The 21,015-nt window shown below is 42.7% G+C and overlaps 1 protein-coding gene across 1 annotated transcript in view; it reads right to left on the reverse strand.

The window, feature by feature from the left end:
* Positions 1-21,015, reverse strand: part of Adcy2 (adenylate cyclase 2) — a 377,019-nt gene that overhangs the window by 65,119 nt on the left and 290,885 nt on the right. The window contains exon 15 of the mRNA XM_046430364.1: positions 10,808-10,892. Within this exon, the coding sequence (XP_046286320.1) occupies positions 10,808-10,892 (85 nt within the window). The remainder of the gene's footprint in view (positions 1-10,807; positions 10,893-21,015) is intronic.

A 21,015-nucleotide genomic window follows, 5' to 3' on the forward strand; every position in this document is an offset into this window, starting at 1 on the left:
GAATAAAATCATGGTTTTTGCAGGTAAATGGATGGAGTTGGAGAATATTTTGCTAAGTAAGCCAGTCCCCAAAAACTAAAGGCTGAATGTTTCTTCTGATTAGTGGATGCTGATCTATGATGGGGGCGGCGTATGGGAAGAATGGTGGAACTTTGGATTGGGCAAAGGGGAGGGTGGGGAGGGGTTATGGGGATAGGAAAGATGGTGGAATGAGACGGACATCATTACCCTAGGTACGTTTATGACTGCATAAATGGTGCGTCTCTACACTGTGTACAACCAGAGAATTGAAATGTTGCACTCAATTTGTGTACGATGAATTGAAATGCATTCTGCTGTCATGTACAACTAAGTAGAACAAATAAATATTTAAAAAAAGGGGGCTGGGGTTGTGGCTCAGAGGTCGAGCGCTGAGCTCGCATGTGTGAAGCATGGGTTCGATCCTCAGCACCACATAAAAATAAATAAATAAAATAAAGGAGGATTATATCCACCTACAATGTATATATTATGTCCATCTACAACATATATATATATATATATGTTGTAGATGGTGAGCATTTTAAATACTTTAAATATTCTAAATATATATAATATTTAAAAATTATATATATAATATTTAAAAAATTAAAAAATAAAATAGTACAGGTTAAATCATTATTTAAAAAAAAAAAAAAAGACTTGGGATGTGGTTCAGTGGTAAAGGACCCCTGGCCTGGGTTCAATCCCAGCACACACACACAAAAAACCCACAAAAGAAGAACAAGAAAAGGAGTACCCCTTAATGCTCTGCCATATTCAGTATCTGGAAGGCCATGAAGTCAGAGGACACTTACCTGAGAAGGTGCACCATGGTTGTTTAATTCATGCTACTACTAGTGATATTAGCACAGAACACAGTCAGATCTGAGAGCAGCGGAGAAGCTGTAAGGCAGCATGAAGGATCAAGACCCAAACGGAACATCATCCTCGTCTAGCTCAGATTCTGTCAGAGGCTGGCAGAATTTGCTTTGGTTCTGCAATTCGAGATAATCGTCATACATTTGCGTCCCGATTGACTAGGATTAGTATTTTTCTCAGGACCAAATTATTGAAATCAATGCTTATGTGTCTATAGACAGAAATTTTCAATATGTACGTCACTGAAAACCCTAAGAGCAGAAAATACAAAGCTTGATTGCTTCAGGGAGAAAATTTAAATCTAGCTGAGATTCCGTCTTGAAGTCAATTAGGTAAAATATTTTTCAGTTACTCCACAGACATAGTTCTGAAGTTAAAACAAGCTGCTTTAAAATTTCAGAATATATAATCTCATCAAATATGTTGCCTATAGAGGCTGCTTGTTGTACTCCTAGGCTTGCGGTTGACTGAAACGGAGGTGGGGAGATACACACGCAGCAGGAGATGACCGATGGGTGGCACTCGGGGCTGCTCACCAGGCACCTGGGCTTGGTGTGTGTGGGCTCAAGACAGGCTGCAGGTGCACACGGTTGGCTTCCTTCTCCTGCCGAGTCTTCCACATGCCCTGATGTCCCCCTGTGCCATCATCTTTAAATCCATCATTTTCAAGGTGAGGGAGACAGTTGGCTACATTTCCATCCACATCAGCAAGTGGGGGCCCCTTAAGTCCACCTGATCTGAATCTGACAACCAGCAAACTCTGCTGAGGGCAAGAACTAGGAAGGAGAGACCATGGGGACCAGCAGAAGTCAAGGATGGGAACAAGAGGAGGCTCAAGACATGCCCTTGGCAGGAAGGGACGGGAAGAGGGTCTTGGGGCTCCACCTGCAGTTCTCTGCCAAAGTGACTTCACACCATGATTCAGTTCAGATCATTCTGATTTGGTTAAGTATTCAGATATAGTCTCTGTGGGAAAAACAAGCCCATCAAAGCCCTGGCCATTCTAATTAAACATCAGGAATGAGGGCATTTCGCAACATCCTGGCCTTTATTCAGAAGCTGCTCATCAGCTCAAATGGGCAAGAGGCCTGCTCTGATTCAGGGTCGTCCAGTCTTAACTGCTGGCCTCGCTGGGCCTGAGCCCCCCTGGTCTTGACCATCAGCCCCCGTGTCTTAGGACCGGCTCTGCCTTACAGCAAACTCACTGTCGGCCTTCAGAAAAGCTCTTGGCTGCTAATACCACCTCACCCCCTAACAAACACAGAACTGGCACTAAATATAGCAGGAGATGAAAAGAAGAAAGAAAATGCACTTGGAGGAAAACCTACTGCAGAATTAGTGCTGGGGAGGATGAGCAGCGCGGTGCCCTGGAAAAGGTGCAAGATGAATCTTGTACGGGCAGATCCTCTGCAAGAAAATGAAATGCTCAGATACCGTATTTGGATTTTAAAATAAACCGAGAAAAGACAACGCTACCAAAAACATTTCCCTCTCTGCTGCCTGCCTCTCCCTCCCTCCCTCCCCTCCTTAATTTGAACATCTTGCATCAGGAACAACTGGTAGCTGTTTGCTGTAAAATTAATTCCTCTAGACTTAATAATCTAAACAGTAGATTGTGCTCAGTCTACCCACTAGTATTCATCTTAAAGATAAGCTGAGATATCTGAAAGAAGAAGTTGCTTACATAAAGTGAAGTTTAATAACGTAAAAAACCTCAGAAGAGTTATAAAATCATCAGGATGCTGAGTAAGACATTGTTAAGATTAGAAAAACAAACCCCATGTTAAAATATTGCCTCAAGAATACAGAGTTTAGGGGCTGGGGTGGTGGCTCAGAGGTAGAGCGCTTGCCTAGCATGTATGAGGCACTGGTTTCGATTCTCAGCACTGCATATAAATAATAAAATAAAGGTCCATTGACAACTAAAAAAATATTTTTTAAAACATGCAGTGGTTAGGTTTGTCCTGTAAACATCTGCTCCAGAGTATTTCCTTGGAGGAACATCGACTCTGACATTTAATGTGCTGAGGACCACAACCTTGACTTGCAGGAACATGCTGGGGCATTAACTCCTCCTAACACTTAGTGTCATAAAGACTCATGTGTACTTTGATTATTAATTGTACTTCAATTTCCTATGGAAGAATTTCTTTATTTCAATCCATTTTTATATTTTTCAAAGTCAACCTGCTTCTTTCTCATACCCTGGAGGAACCGCAGTCCTTGACCACCTCTGCACTGTGGGACACTCACAGAACCCTCCTCGCAGCACTGTTTTGGCTGACAGCCTGCCTCTGGCCACAGGTTGAGCTGGTAGAGGTCAATGCCCACATCACACTGGCCTTTGCTCCTGGGAGACCAGAGCTGTGTGTGTGAAGCAGGGAGACCCAACAAATGCTTGCTGAATGCACCACTACCTTAGGGACAGACAGAGAGGACTCACCAAGGACAGAGACAGAGAGAGCTCTGGGAAAGGGCCGGAGCTGCAGGGCCAGCCAGAAGTGTCCAGGAGCAGGACATGTGTGGCAGCAGTCAGCAGGTGCTTTCAATGCCCACAGGGAAAGATCACCTTTCCCTCAACTGGGACTGAGACCCCGCTACAAAGCCAGCAGCTTCAAAAGGCTGTTTCTCCCATGCAGAAGACCCCAGTAACTCTACTTGCCAGCCCAGGAGAATACCCATCAGCTTCAGTGACAAACACGAACTCCAAATGCAGGTGTTGGGTTGGAAGTTATGTCATCGGCTTCATAATGAGCATCCCAAATTGAAGGGTTATTACCAGGTGAAAACCTAGAGAAAGTCCTTGGGGCTCCAGGAAAGCACGGACAATGCTGCTTGTAAAGGATCCATGACACCCCAGAGGGCAGGGACATTCCCACTCCAGGCGGGGCCCCTGTTCCCACTGAAAGTGACCTCATGATAAAATATCATGGACCTTGTAAGGCAGTAGTCACATGAGGAAGAGTCAGTGGATACAGAGAGCAGAATGAGCAAGACCGGACCGTGTTGCAACAACCTGAAACAGGCCATTCGACAAGACTCAGGTGCTGAGGGCAGGTTAGACTCCATCGTGAACCAGCGATTTGCAGGAGAAAACGACAGGGCTGCTTCCAGAAGGAGTCATCTCTCTCGAGATGGTCATGTCAATGTTGAGGTCTTAAACTCAAGGGTTATCCTAAGGAGGAAGACGATCTGAGTAAACAACTCCTCAAATGGCTCAGGAGACCACGGAAGTGAGGAGGGAAAAGCCGTTGAGATGGAAGACGTAACAGAGAGATCCAACTTCCAGTAACAGTTTGAGAATAGAAAAGAGAGTCAGTGGAGAGGAGATACGGGACAATGGCCTGGCGCAGCATGAGCCTGTGGTGGAGGAGCCACACTGAGTCCCACAGGAAGAGTGGTAGCCAACCCACTTTAGCACAGGAGTCTCTTTTCCACAAGATGGAATCCTGTGATGACCAAGAGATCTGCTCCTCCACCCAGGGACAGGAAGTAGACAGGCAGGAGACTTCTCAGTATAACAGATGCTAGGAAAACAGGCAGTTATGATTTCAAAATGTTAGAAAACATTGTCACAACTAGAAAAAATAACAACTTTTAGAAAATAATATGTCGATTGATTAGCATGCACACGTTTGCACAGAAAGAAAGCATTTTTGTAATAAAGAAACTGAGTCCTGGAAGGAGAAATGGGATCCAGAGGCAGCACTGAGCAAAGAAACTGCTAAACACAATAACAATAAATGGATCGTTTGAGCAACTTAGTTTAGAAACACTCAAGCAAGCTAGCATGGGAAATGGGTAGAGAGTATCAGACTCAGAACGAGGCCTGCACAGCTCCCCAGGGTGCATCTGGTAAGTTACACGCACGGGCTACAGGCTTTAAGTCAATAACTAAAACCAAGACCAAATCACCAAGACCAAGCAGGAAACTAAACCAGACTAGGATATTTCATTCCCAATTTATTTGAGAGAATGAAAGAGAAGAATCTCCATTGGTCAAGAGAAGGTAGAAGATGAGAAAGAATAATTAAAAGCAAATAATAATTAAAATAAATAATTAAAAGCAAAGAGGTGGGTTAAAAAAAAAAAGCAAAACAAGACTGCAGCAGTAATTATAATACACGTAAATGCATTACACTTGTTAAGTAAAAGAGAGAGACTTTGGGTCCGAGAAGACAAGATGGAGCCAAATGTTGTTTACCAGAGACACACCTAAATCCATGGGTGGACAAGGGGGATCTGAAGGAAAGAGGATTGAAATTCAGCCAAAGGGAGGCTGCAAGTGTGTGCCGACATTAGAGAAAATAGACTCCAAGGGAAAGAGCTCCTGCAGGGTAGAAAGCTTCCTATTAACTGCTGCGTGACCTACTTTCTGTTCCCCAATGTGACCCCTGTATCTGTGCTTTTATCTCTGCTTGGGGTGAGGTGGGCAGATGGGCACCACATGATCTCTGCTACACAAAGCTCAAGGTAACAACTTTGGGAGAAAATTTTCTTCTGACATTTTTCTAGCATTTTCATTTGCCATATCTGGCAGGCTTGTTCTGAAGATGCATTTTTGGTTTGGGGATTTTTTTTATAGTGGTATTTTTAGTTAGAGCCACTCCCTTGTACTTGTTATAGAGATGAAAGTCCATCTCAGGTAGTCTGGAACATTAAATCTGACGGTGACTGTGTACCTATTATTATCACTGTGATGCCAACTCTGATTGTTCTTTTATTGCAGGCTACAATGAAACTGTGAATTTGAATCTCTTATTATAGTTTCAGTCTCCACCTAGATAGAGTGGATTGTTGTCATTATCAAAATAATACATATGGAAGTACTTTGAAAGAAATTTCATACACACAGAAACATTTTATAAGATATTATCATTGAGAGTTTTCTTACTAGAATATTTGAAAACCTAAACCCAATTATAAATCAATGTTCTTGTTTCCGCTTTATCAAATATATTTTAAAATGCAATTACACGCTGCCCAGAACACAGTTTTAAATAATCTGGACCTCGAGCAGAATAATGAACATTAGAAAACTAGGCTGAAGGACAGCAGTAATCAGGGCCTGTGTGTGCTGATCTTCTCTTACCAATGCGATTTGATCAATGGGTGCTCAGCAGACACTATGAGGCAATCTCCATGCCACCCTGGCCCAGGTCTGTGAGTATGGACATCCCTGCCTGCTGTTGGATCCCATCTGCTGGATGTCACACTGCCTGGCCCTCTGGAACCTGCCTCCCACCACAAGACTGCAAAGCTTGGTTCCAGTTCTGGCTCCAATCCCCACTTGCTATGCACCACTGGGCAGGCTGCATTGCACCAGTAAGCCTCCTTGTCATTGCATAGAGTGGACATTCCCTCCAAGGACTCTTGTGAGAACACATGAGCCAGTACATGCTAAGTATCTGGTGGTGCGAGTGGGCCTTTTGAATATAACATGTGTTAATTACGAACTGTGATTGGCTGGAATCAGGGCCACTAGGGAGACCTCGCCTACCATGGGCAGTTTGGATTGAGTCTGAAGATTCTAACCCAGGCAGGAAGTATGTGCAGGCCTGCCTCATACTTTGGTGATTCCTTCGCAAAGTGCCCACTCCAACCTTCGGAGATCCGAGTATGGATCCTCTTGCATTATTTCCACAGAAGCACCTTTTATTCTCAGTAATTGGGATAAATTCATGTAAGCATATGATCCTCTGGATCCATGAGTTCTTCATACAAAACTGAGGGGTGGGATGGGTTGTCTCTGGTTCTCTTTCTGCTCTCAAGTTTTATAATTCTGAAGTTCACAAGAGAATCAGAAACAGAATGTAAAGCACCTCAGGGGCACATGATGCAGACCTGGGCAGGAGGACACCAGGCGGCAGGCAAGTGGAGCAGGGATGAGCTGCCGCTGGGCCAGGGCATGGAGCTCAGAAGGGGTTGAAACTGGGTGAAGACAGGGTGGGGAGTTTTCTGAGCAGCAGTGCCAGGAAATACATTTGGGAGCCCCCTGGCAAGCCTTCAAGCTTCCTGACATTAAATATTTATCCTGTCTTTCAAGTGCCCCGAATTTTGCACTGAGCAACGTCCAGCTGAGACAGACTCACTGCACATTTCTCCATCCTGTAACAGGGTAGAAGAAGGACTCAAAGCAGGAAGCCCAGCAGACAGTGCCAGATGGCCAGCGGGGAAAGGTGGGCTCTTCAGGTCAGGAGAGTAGAGGGTGCCAGCATACTTGGGCGAGGGATTTCATTGCAGGAGGAAGGCTCCTCGGGCCCCTCTCACTCCACCTAAGCATCTGTGAAATGAGGGAGGACTTACATGGAGCCTGGGGAGAGGAGGCCCACAGAAAAACCGGAGGCCCAGAGAAACAACCAGAAGTCTGGGTGGGCACTTACTTACTCAACATCTGCTTATTAGTCATGTTTAGTGGATAGAATTTTACGAGGTCCAGTGGGAGATAGAAAGCAAGTTTAGGAGAACATTCTTATCTTAAAGTGCAGGGAGCAAAACAGGAAAAATATTAGAGGTCAAAATGAAGTGTTGTGAAGTGTGAGAAAATTAAGTGCTGTGAAGTGTGGGATAAACTGTACGGCACAGTCCTAAGACCCCTGGTGCCCAGAGAAAGGCCCATACCTGGGTTGGTGGATTCCAAGAAGGTTTCCAGGAGGGTGGGCGGCTGAGCCAACCCCAAGGGCTTGCACTGAGAGTGGGCACCACCACCAGGGGCATTCCTGCAGGAGGCCTGGGCGAGCCCTGGAGTCAGTGAGGGGCAGAGGGGAAAGGGCTGGGCTGCCCCTGGAAGTAATGCTAAGCAGAAAGGAATTCCCTGGTGCAGTTTCCAGAACCTGCTACCAAACAGATATCTAATGGTTCTCCTGTCAACAGAACAAGATCTGCATTGTTTCACCCTCATGTTGCCCATTTTGATGTTTTTCTCCTTTCATTAAATGCAGCTATGAAGAGTCCAATTTGATTTCCTCATGCGGCACCTTCTGTGCCACTGAGGGGGGCAAGGATGAAACCCCAGCCAGAAAAGCATCAGCGAGGCTACCTTCTCCCCACTGCTTTTATGAGAGACGCTGACTCTAATTCTCCTGGCAGAGAATCTGAGGCTGGCATCACCAGCCCATTCTGCCTTTGGCATTTACACTTTCAGAAGGTCAACCATGTCTGTAAGTAGAAGGTAAGGCAGGGCCACTAAGCACTTCTTCCTCAGCTCAGTACTTAATTCATAGGTAAATGCCAGTCATCCTAAGACCTCAGAGCACTGGCAACCTTCCAAGGGGCCAGGGAGTGAGCAGTTAAGTGGAGTGGTATTCTCCAGGTCCACCACGGACTATTTGGGATATACAGAGTGTTGGAAGGAACATAGAGAGTCAAATACAAAGCATACCCAAGCCTTCGGAAACCACCCCTATACTGATGTTCTAAATGTTGACAGTTAAAAGTCCTCACCGAGTGGTGTGGACACTTATTGGGCTGAGAATTCCTTCCTGGAGTTGACAAGCATTTCACCTGGGCAGAGAACTGCAGCCGGCCCCAGGGATGTCACATTTATGGATCCACTGACCCAAGTCGGGAAGAACAAACATCTTCAAGGTTAACTTCCCTGGCCCTGGTGTGACATGGGCTTCTTAAGCAGGAAGTAGGTACCAGGTCATTTGTAGTCATGGGATTTTCTCTCTGAGATACCACAGAGGCAAAAGCATTTCCTAGCCTGTGGTACCACAGGTGCCAGGGTCTTGGGAGGTCCCTGGGAAGGGGAGGGGACACGGAGCTACAGATGACATCTTGACAGCCTCCTGGGGAGACAGGATGAAGCAAGAGCTATGCCAGGTGTGAGAGGGAGGGGGCTCTCTGCAGGCTGAGGGCCGGCATCAGAAAGAGCAACATTCAACGAAGGCAGCAGAATTGTTCTCGAGATTCTTTTTTGGGCCTTAGCCCTGCGCTTCTTTTCTATAATAACTTAGTGGGAAGAAAAATCAGCTTGAAACCCTAAATATATACCACCACCCCACACCTAAAACCAGAGTCCTTGGAATAGAAAATGCAAAACATGGCTTCTTAGGCACAAAGCTGTCAACTGCCTTTGTTAGAAGGAGGTTGGGATTTTCAATGGCACCACAGTGAGGGCCCCTGAGAAACTAGCTGTGGAGGCTTCTGTAGGGGAAAAAGAGACTGTGGGGCCCTGTGCTCCCCACCCCAGGGAATGACTCTGGGGATGGGGGAAACCAGGCACCTTTACATAAGAAGCACTTTAGAACTTTGACAAGGATCCTGGACCCAGTCCTTCAGTGTGGGTCACTCTCCTATCTGACCTCTCCTCTCTACAGCCTACACGGTCCCCAGGGGATTTTCAGAGACATGGGACACTGTGCACATAAGTAAATCAGAAACCACAATTCCACGTTGGAGAGGGTTTTCAGTGCAATTTGAAAGATCTGAACTATCCTAGAGGGAACAAAACCCACCAGAGTTTGCAAACACAAGGCGGAGGAGGCACAGGGCGTGTGGAAAGGCAGAGGCACACTTAGGAATCCTAACCAAAGGATGGCCAAAAAGCGTAAGCACATGAGACCAGAAGGCAACAGATGGTGGGTCACTGTTCCTCAGAGCTCCTGAAGTGGGGACAGGCCTGAAGAGGCCTGTGTACTGATGGCACCGTACTGATGTGGTCACCAGCAGCAATGGCACTGCAATGGAGAAGCAGACACAAAGTATAAACTCAACAGAAAGAGACCAGTGTGGCTTGTGGGTGTGTGTGATCCTGAGAGGGGGAGTTGGCCCCTTGCTCATACCACCTACACGGGCTGTCACAGTCTAGCTGGCAGAGGAAATCATGATTTTGAAAATATGAAACTATTTATAGTCTTTCTATAACCTCTGACATCATACAACATAATCTATTGACAACTATTTTAAAAACTATTCTTATTTATGTTCTGTAATAAATTATTATCACAGGAATCCGCTATTATGTGTAAATATAATGCACCAAAAAAAAAAAAAAACTAAGAATTTAACAGAGGGAAGACCAAGAGAGTGGAGGAAGGAGATTAGGCAGAGAGAGGAGGGTGGGAAGGGGTGGCACAGGGGATGGACATGGAGCAAATTATGTTATATGCATTTATTAATATGTCAAAATGAGCCCCACAATTATGTACAACTATAATGCACTAATAAAAGAAATTTGTACAATAAAAATATCTTTCAGGCTTCTCCGGAGAATGCCCATGGGTTCTGCTAGAAACCTGGCTCAGCGTGGCCCCTTCTGCTTTGATCCGTCTCCAGTGAGCAAGAGGAAGGACCGACCCTGTCCTTGGGGACTGCTGTCTGTTGGCTTTCTCAGGACAGCCCACACTGAGCTCTGGCCAGCCAGCAACACTTGTGACACTCAAGAATAAGCTGAGATTTAACTCATATCCAGAACGAATATTTAAACCACAAAAGTTGATGACAGTTGGCTAAAATTGAAATACTGATAATGTAAGATATTTGATCATTTGTTATCTTCAAGTATTCCAGAATTTTAAATCTTGAAAGGAGATGTCAAAAATGTATTTGGCTCAAATTTTAACTCCCCCCACCCCCCCGTACAAGAAAAGCTTCCTGTTACACTGATATTTACTGGTGTGGATACTCAGAAAACTTAAAGCAGAGAATAAATTGTTGACAAAAACAACTAGGCAAAAACATTATTTCAGGGTGTGACAGGCGACAGTTAGCATCTGTCTTGTCCACGAGCTGCCTCAGTTCGCACCCAGGGCTGCTCATCTGAAGGGCCCGTGCTCCTTTGCTGGGAACGGCACTCTTGAAAAGTAAATCAGCGAGCACCCTATATTTGAATATTTTAAGCAAGGAATCCCATTTTATAAGCTGAACACACTTTTCAAAGAAGTCCCACATTTGAAGTACCTACCAAAATCTGTCCAGCAAAGCAGACCAAAAGGATGAAGGCGAGAGACAGGAACGCAACTCCAAAGGAAACGCCGAGGACCGTGGTCCTGCAGGAAACAAAGGCCACAGGTTAGGGGACACCGAGCGCCCTCTGGAAAGCTCCCAGGATGCCTTGGGCCTAATTGGGACTGAAGTGAGTGGGCACTGAAATCCTTGAGAGCTTTCCTGAGAAATGAGAAGGAAGCCAAAACAAGTAAAACCCAAGTCCATGGTGAGGTGTGTACTGCTGGGGTCGACAACTTGCTATCACTTACCAAAACTGCCCTAGAAGCATCAGTTCTTTGTGGAAAAAGAACTTTGTACATTTTGAAGGCAGCCCTTTCTATATTTTATTTAGGGACAGGTTCTCACTGAGTTGCTTGGGGCCTCACTAAGTTGCTGAGGCTGGCTTGGAACTCACCAACTTCCTGCCTCAGCCTCCTGACTGGGAGTCATATACATTTCTGAGTGGTCCTTAAATAATTAAACAATTCAAAGCCTTTTAAAATTTTATTCAATCTCAGGAGAAAAATATCAGGAGTATGAAATCAGGCTGAAGCATAACAGGTATTCCAAGATGAAGTTTGAATGGCACACCCAAGGTGGGGTCAGGTGGGGTCTGAGACCACAATGCAGCCTGGGCCTGTGAGGTTGGTTGGAGAGAGTGAAGGAACACAAGACCTGGCGCTGAGAAGAGGAGCAACACTCCAAATGCCCCTGTGGAATCGGATAAGCAGACGCAGTCAGCAGTAAGCTGAAATCACCCCGCAAGCACAGGCCGTGAGCCCCAGAAGAGGAGAAACAAAGTGAGCCATTAGTGGACCGAGTCATGCCCCCGACGCTACCTGACGGGAAGGTTTCCCTCAGTCAGACCCCAGACACCGACTCCATTATGAGAGATGAGCACAGGGTCATGCACACAAACAGCAAGAGCTACAAACCAACGTTTAAGTCTGACCCAGTAATGTATTGGGCACTGAGTCATGTCCTGGATGTGATTCACAGTGCTTTCAAATATCTGGCCTGATAATAACATTTTTTTTCTCATAAAAAATTACATTTTTTTCTCATAAAAATTACATTTTATGAGTAATCATCAGACTGCTAGGAGGGTGAACATATACCAAATAATTCCAGATTGACCTTTCATAAGAGGCACCATGATACAAAAAGTGAGACGTGATCCCTGCCCTGGACTGATATAATCTAGAAGTCACCTAACTTCTCCTAACTAGAACATTCTCCCACCCCACATCACTCTAATGCTTGTTCCTTGTCAAAAGCCAACAGAGGCCCTGGCTCCCAGCTCCTTGGCCTGAGACTGACGGAGTCCCAGCACATCCTCTCAGAGTCTCCCAGCCTGGAGGAAGGTTAGCGGGGACACGAGTGTGTGCAGAGCTCTCGGTGTGAGAGCTCCTGTCCTTAGTCCTGTGACTGAAGGGGGATGTGACGATCCATCTGATGAATTTTGGCTTGCCACCATCTCCTGCAGTTTTGTATAAGAGGTCTGACAGGTTCTCTTTGACTCTGTATTCTCCTAATTCTTTCTCAGTGTCAAGGTAATGCTGGCCTCATAAGGTGAGCTCAGTACCACTACATCTTTTTCTCAACTGAAACTGTTTCATGAACGTCCCCTTCTAGATGGTTTGGTAAATTTAAACTTTAAAACTATTTGAAAATAATTTGTTGGTGACGGTGAAGGTGGTGGTGATGGTGATGGTTATGATGGAAATAGTGATGATGATGGTGATGATGATGATGGTGATGGTGATGGTAATGGTGATGATGGCAATGGTGATGATGGTGATGGTGATGGTGATGGTGAGGGTGAGGGTGACGGTGATGATGGTGAGGGTGAGGGTGATGATGAGGGTGATGGTGATGATGAGGGTGATGGTGATGATGATGGTGATGATGATGATGATGGTGATGATGAGGGTGATGGTGATGATGGTGATGATGAGGGTGATGGTGATGATGGTGATGATGAGGGTGATGGTGATGATGGTGATGATGATGATGGTGAGGGTGATGGTGATGATTATGATGATGATTATGATGGTGATGATTATGATGATGATTATGATGATGATGATGGTAATGGTGATGATGATGGTGATGGTGATGATGAGGGTGATGGTGATGATGATGGTGATGATGGTAATGATGATGATGATGGTGATGATGAGGGTGATGGTGATGGTGATGGTGATGATGATGGTGATGGTGATGATGGTGAAGGTGATGGTGATGATGAGGGTGATGGTGATGGTGAGGGTGATGGTGATGATTATGATGATGATTATGATGGTGATGATTATAATGATGATTATGATGATGATGATGGCAATGGTGATGATGATGGTGATGGTGATGACGAGGGTGATGGTGACGAGGATGATGATGGTGATGGTGATAGTGATGGTGATGATGATGGCGATGATGGTGCTGGTGCTAGTGGTGATGGTGTGATGACAGTGGTGGTGATGATGGTGGTAGTGGTGGAAGTAATGATGATGCATGCTAAAGACTATTGAATATTTACTACATACTAGGAGCTGTACTGAGGATTTTATAGGCATAGTTCACTTTATCCTCATAATAGTCCTGTATGGCAGTTAGTATTACTATTTAATTTTTTCCAAAGACAGACTGAGGACCCAAGAGTTGAGAAACTTGCCTAAAGTCATAGCTCTACTAAGCAGTCGAGTCAGAATTTATGTTTATGCAACTGCATTCTTGACCCAGGTTCGGTTTTTAGGACTAGACTTGTCAGAATTTTGCCATGTTTACTGGTTCTATTTCTTGAGTCAGTTTTGACAATATTCCTAGAAAATTATCTGTTTCATTTATATTTTCAAATGTGTAATATTATATGTGCTATTTAAAGTGCCTATATTTAAAGGGATTGCTTCTTGTGTTAATGCCACTTTTCTCGTTTTCTCTAGATCAGTGTTTTAAAGATTTGTATGTTCTGTTGATCTTAAGGAATGAATTTTTGGTTTCTTTTTAAAGGCTATGCTTCCTGATCATTAAATATCAGGCCGTAAGATTTATTTATTTCTTTTAGAACTTATTTCAATCTTAAATGTGTTCAGGGACTTTTGTGGCCTAGCATAGGCTGTATCTTGGCCAGTGCTCCTTGACTTGAGTAATTGAGATGACAATATTGTGCAGTTGGGTCTAGTGCTCTATGAAACAGTGATTAGGAATTTGAAAATGTTGCTCATGTCCTCAACATCCTGTTTTGAGCCAGAAAATGCATAGCAAATATTTAATTATGATTATGGAGTTGCCTTATTCTCTTTGATGTTTTTTCTTTCATGGATTATATAGGGGCATAAGCACACTTACGACTTATGTATTTTGACGACTTGACCTTTAACCATTATTGGCCACTCTCTCTGCTACCACTCCTTTGCCTTTGCATCTACTTTGTCTGATATTACTATGTGTACAGTGGTTTTGTGCTTACTGTTTGCATCATACACTTCCTTCCTTTACTTCCCTCATGCCTGCCTTTTGCGTTCGAAGTGCATCTCTCAGACAGCACATGGCTTGGTCTGCTTTTATTTTATGCATCTGGTCTTTTTACATTTCATATGGTTGAATTTAATCTCACCTTATTATTGTCACTTGTCCTACAGTTTTTGTCTGTGTGATCTGATTGCTATACTATTTGCTATTATTTTAACCTACCACCTTACTATTTGTTTTCTGTGTGTTTTGTTTCCTTTTAGTCTCTGTTCCTTTTTTGTTAATGGACATTTTTCATTAGTTAAATATATTCACAGTATTTTAAAATTTTCCTCTATTGGCTTTTTAGCTATACCTATTTTATTTTATTTTAGTGCTGCTGGGGATTGAACCCAGGGCCTTGTGCATGTGAGACAAACACTCTACTGAGTCGTATCCCCAGGCCACTCTTATTTTTTAATGATTGTTCAAAAATTAAAGTATACATTCTTTTTTTCTTTCTTTTTATTTCTCTTCTCACAGTTTTTTACTGCTTCACTATAGTTGTGCACCATGGGATCTGTTGTTACATACTGAGACGTGCACGCGATCTAACAATGCACTTGGCAGATATCACTGCCAACACTTTTCCCCTCTCCCCACCTTCTACCCCGGTCCCTTTCCTCTGTTGATCTACCTTTGATTTTTCATGACATCCCCATTCCTTCCCCACCTTCCTTTCCCTTTCTCCTCTCTGGCTTCCACACACAAAAGAAAACATGACTCTTGACTTTTTAAATTTTATTTTTTTCCTTAACAAAATGGTCTCAAGTTCCACTCACTTTCCTGCAAATGATATAATTTTGTTTCTCTTTATGGCTGAATAAAACTCCATTAGGTATATAAACCACATTTTCTTTATCCTTTCATCTGCTGAGGGACTCCTAGGTGGATTTGTAGTTCGGTTATTGTGAATTCTGTGCTGTCAACATGGTATGCGTGGGTCACCATCGTAAGATGACTTCACAGAGTTGAAGCACACATTCTTATCAGAAGTGACTGAGCATGAACGTTGCACCACTTCAAAAACTACGTGCGATCTTCACAACAACAAAATCCCATTTTCTTCTACTTCAGAATTTTCTGCACCTACTTTTATTTTTGTGATAAGCCGCTGGCTTTCACATCCAGCACGTGCCCTTGTCACAGTCCTTCACACACGAAGCACGGGCAGCGCTCTTCATTTCCTCCTGTGGTTTCAAGTTTCCTTCCAACATTTCACCTCAGGTTGAGCATTTCCATTCTCATTTCTTTTGTTTCAGGTTTACTAGTGGTGAATTCCCCAGCTTTTCATTTACTCGTAGAATGTCTTTATTTCACCTTGACTTAAAAATTCTACTCCACGTTAGAGTCAAGGTTGCTGATGTCTACATTTAAGACGTTCAACTGACTTCTCTCCTCCCTAGTTTCTGGTGAGAAACTCAGTGTCTCCTCCCAACACCTTTAGTTGCATCTAAGTCCTCCCCGACTTATAGTTCAACTATTCAAGTATGACTTACCACGTGTGTGCGTGTGTGTGTGTGTGTGTGTTCTCCTGCTTGCTGTTAGCAGAACTTCTTGCATTTGGAGGTTGATTATTTTAAATAAATTTGGAAATTTATTTCTCAGCGGCTGGAAACTCAAGACTCACTGTACACGTATTCAGCTGAGACTGGGCGGTGGGAAGTACTGATGGACACGGGAAGTCAGGGAAGGAAGAAGGCTGGCACATATCTAACCAGTGTTCTCTACCGAGTGGCTTTTTCCTGACGAGCCGCTGCCCCTGCCTCCTCTAAAGTCCCAGGTCCTTGTCGGTATACCCACATGCCTTCACCTCAGCTGACCAGGAGCCTTGCTGTCCTTCTCCTCGAAGCTTCTGGAAGGCCCAGGAGCCTGAGTGTCTGCTGCCAACCACCTCCACCTGTTCCCTTACACGACAAGGAAAGTGGCAGGTTCTTCTTGTTGCTAGTACCTGGACTGCTTCATGACCCAGCGCCTTTTGGCTTCTCACTTTTCCCCTTATTCTGTGAATACTTCTTACTAAATTCCCTCATTGAAATACCTGATTTTATTTATGTTTATGTTGTTGAATGTGTTGAATTGTAATCTATTAACTGAATGAAGTTTTGTTTTTATTTTTATGTATTTATTTATTTACTTTTAAGGCATAATATTGTTATTGGTTAGGTAGAAACCTAGGAAGGAATCAGAGTTACTTCTACAAATTTCTTTTCTTTGTTTTTTTTCTTTTGGGGAAAAATACTTTTTTTTTTTTTTTACTAAGAGTATTGAGCAAATATCTACATATCTCTTGGGTCATGCCAACTTTGGATTTTATTATGAATAGACAAGTGATTTTGGAATATATTAGTCTTTAATTATATACATATCAACATATTTAGTGATTATTATGGTTAATATACTTTAAAATCCTATGATTTATTTTGTGAATCAGAGTTTAAGTAATGGATTTCTGTATCACAATTATTTGTAAAGGCCCTTGTTTTCTAACATTAATTTCATCGTTTTATTTTTTTTAAGGAATAGTTTTTCTACTATTAAGACATTTGGCAGAGACCTTGAACATCCTGGAATCAGATCAAGTAAAGATATTGGAGCCTGAGAAAACAATTTGCTATTAATATTTGACTATAATAGTCTATTAGACACAGTGGAAAACATCAAAGAACTGCTGGTGACCTTTTGTCCTGTGTGTATCTGAAGATCACTCTTTTGATCTTTCCTCAAAATTCAGGATCTGCTAAGGCATGGGGCTGATAAAGGAAAACAATGTTACTGATACGATTATTTATCTCCTTTTGCATTGGTGGGATGTGCGACAGATGTGTATTTTAGCAGGGATAATAATTTTTAAAACTTTGTTATTACAAACACAAACTGATTCATAAAGAAATTGAAAATCTGACTAGATTTACCCATAAAAGCCAAGAAACTGACTTATTAATTTAAAAAACTAAAAATGATATTAAATAAATACTATTTTCAAAGAACAGCATTTGCCCATGGCTTCACTGGTGAATTCTTACAATCATTTAAAAATAATTAATGCAGATTCTTCACAAGCTCTTCCAGGAAATAGGAGAGAAAGAAAGAGTTCTTAACTCATTTTATGAGGCAAATATAACCCTGATAGCAATACCAGACAAAGCTCACAATAAATCAAAACTTAAGACCAATATCTCTTAAGAATATAGGTTAAAATAAATAAGCAGAATATTAGCAAAGAAATTTAGCCACATATAATATAATTTTTGTACCAGAACAATGTGGGATTTACTCAAGAAATGAAAGTTGACTTAATATTCGAAAATCCACCCTTGTAATAAACCATATTAACAACCTAAAGGAGAGAAAATTTATGATCATCCCAATAGCTGCATAAACAGCGTTTGACAAAATCCAACACTATTTCATGATAAACACACTTCACAAAGTATGAATAAGGTGGAATTTCCTCATGATGATAAAGGATCCCATTAAAAACAAGCAGTGAACATATCTGGGAGTGAAAGGCCAAACCCTCTGTCCTAAGGTCATGAGCTACAAAGGGCTGTGCTGGGGTTACCTATATTCAGCCTTGCACTAGAGGTTCAAGCCAGGAAATCAGGCAAAAGTAAAAAAAATAAAATAAATAAAATAAAAATACAACAGAAAGGAAAGAAGGATGGAAAAGTATGTTTGTAGGTGAAATGCTTTTGAACATAGAAAAGGGTCTTACTCCCTAGGATTCTGACCCGAGCCGTTCTCCCTGACAAGCCTAGCCAAAGTAGGTCCAGCACTGGAGTTGAGGCCACGCTGGTGTTCTTGTTCAGATTAACCCAATACAGCCCGTGGCCAGGTTGTTGTGAACTGGATGCTTGAGGGTACCCAAGCTCATATGTCGAAATTCTATCCCAAATGTGATCGTATCTGGAGGTGGGCCCATTGGGGCATGATTAGGGGACAAGATTCAGTGCCCTTATAAGCACTGGCTGGAGGGCTAGCCATCTCTTCCTCCACATGAGGAGGTAGGGAGAAGATGGCAAGAGGGCCCTCCCCAGCACCCAGCATGTTGGCACTGGGACTTCTGGCTTCTGCCATCTAGGTCGGTGAGAAAGGAACCTCTGTTGTTTATAAACCGTGCAGTCTATGGCACTTTGTTGGAGCCATCCACAGACCAGGACACCAGGGAACAAGAACTACCATGAGGCAAAGTGATGGTTGGTCCAAACTCTTAATTATCATCATTTATCCTGCCTGTTCTATCAGAAGCCTGTTCAGGGCCATTAAGCATACCAAGATGTTTGTGTAACTAAATCAATTTTAATTAACATTCTGACTGTAAAGCTGTTTCTTTTAAACACACCAGCATAATTGATTCATTGAAAAGCAGATTTGACTCTTCCCTGTCATGGGGCAGGAAAAATCACACCTTTTATCAATGATGTTAGACTTTGGTACTTTAATCAAGTGTATTGTTACCTCTATGGAAAAGGCTGAATTGAGACAGGAAGGTCTTTTCCCCTATCTCTGTTCTCTTTCCTTTAAGGCAGACAATGGCTCTGACTCAGATGAGATATTTACTTGTTGGAAAAACCCCACAGATACACCTCTCCCCCAAAACCTGAAAATCAAACTTATCATAAGCTGTTGCTGTGGGTGAATCATGGAGTCCTTCTGTGGGGTTTTATCTGGGTATTGACTTGACACCCACTCTTCCCCATGTCCTCGCAGCCCACCCAAGGGAGGCTCCGCCAAGCCTCTGCCCAGGTCTATGTCATGGGATTCAGCAAAGATGAAAATATCTGAGGGAGCAAAGTGTTTGATTGTAAGTCAGCATGAAATAATAAAAATTCCTGTTCTTTAAATGACAGAACTTCAAAATGAAAGGGAATTCAATAAGAAACAGACGTGAAAGTCAAAAGGAGAAAATGGTATTTAACTATTCACCACTATGAGAGTAGCCTTTCCCTGATAGGAGGTCTTAGCTTAGCTTCAAAAGGTTGGGGACACTTGAAGGTCCTAAGATGTGCAAGAGGGAAAAAGAGCTACCTTTGGTTGACTAAGAACTTCTCCTTCACATGACGAGGACTGAAGATTTGGTTTTTCACACACCTTATTCAAGGGAAAGGCCAAGTTTTCTTTTTCTACTCTCTTAGGTGAGCTCATCTCATCCTGTAGATTTAAATTCCACCCGAGAGCTAAATTCTCCAGATTATATGTGCATGCATCTCCTCCCATGAACATGCCCTTAAACCCCACCACCTGCGTTCTCTCTCTCTCTCTCTCTCTCTCTCTCTCTCTCTCTCTCTCTCTCACACACACACACACACACACACACAGTCTTTGATTTCAGAGTGAGCCCCAGAGTCCAATTCTCTCCACTGTTTAAGATTCCCTTCTGTAAATGCCAATCATTTTTCCAGTTGCTCAAATCATAAACAAAAATAAAGACTGACAAAACTTAACTTCTCTTGTTCTTCATGACCAATCCCACAGCAAGAACTGTCTATGTCATTCCTCACAATATATCCCAGACCTGGACCCACTTTACCACCCCCAGGGCTATGCCAGTGTGAACCTTCACATGTCACCTTGTCTTCCTTTTCCTCCCTGCCCCCTGGAAGAACAAGAACAATCTTGTCCAAGCATAGGCAGATAACGTCCTCTGCTCAGAATCTGACATGACTTCCCACAAAGTACCCATGGAGAAATCCACAGATCTCAAAATGACCTGCAGGACCAACCAACATGACCTGCTCTCTCACACTGCTCCTCCAACCCCACCTACCACGACTCTCTCCAGACTCTCTGCCCAGCCACCAATCCCACATACTGAGTTACCCACCAGAGCAAACTGCCTGCACAGTAGTTGTTCTCCATCATTTATGTTTAGGAAATTAATCAGGTATGTTTTAATGGATATGAAAGATGATACTATTAAACTATCTTCTTTTTCGTTTTTTTCTTTTTAGGGTATAATAACAATAAAATACCATTTGAGGGTATAATAACAATAAAAGTGACTTGATCATTACATTAAGGAATAACTGAATGTTGAGTATTGAAATGAGCAATGAAACATATCAAAAAATCAAAGTTCCAAGACATTTAACATTATAATTTGGCTGTTCATTTTTCTTAAGTAAAATATCACTATTATTAATTTTACTTGGGATAATGAAACACAAGTGTTTAACTAAATTTTATTACAAAAAAATACCCTAGTTCTAAACACTGTCCTCATACCAGATTTAACATAACCATTTAGTTTTGCTGACAATATGAATAAAAAGACTAAAACATATAGAAACATTTGATGCTTGATCATTTTTGGAAAATAGCTGCCATTTCTAACAAAGTTATACCACAAGGCAGTCAGAGTGAAAAAAAAAACAATTTCAAAAGGAAGAGCCATTTAATAATTTAATTGTCACCTATTTAAGTTCTAAAACTAGAACCAGATTAAAAAATTATGGACTGAGTAAGAATGACATTAGACCCCCTTTCTAAAGGACTTCCCTTTGTGATTCTTCCCAAGTAACAGATTCCTCTACTAGTTCCTCATTCATTCTGTCACTTAGCACCTTCCCTTTGTGAACAAACCTGGGATGATGAATATGCTGAGGACCGTGACTTGGTCATTACATAACGTACACACATACTAAAACTCACACTGGACCCCATGAAAACGTG

The sequence above is a fragment of the Marmota monax genome, unplaced genomic scaffold (assembly GCF_021218885.2).
Source record: "Marmota monax isolate L192 unplaced genomic scaffold, Marmota_monax_Labrador192_F-V1.1 WCK01_AAM20220418_F8-fsc00082, whole genome shotgun sequence".
In the NCBI taxonomy this organism is placed as follows: Eukaryota; Metazoa; Chordata; class Mammalia; order Rodentia; family Sciuridae; genus Marmota; species Marmota monax.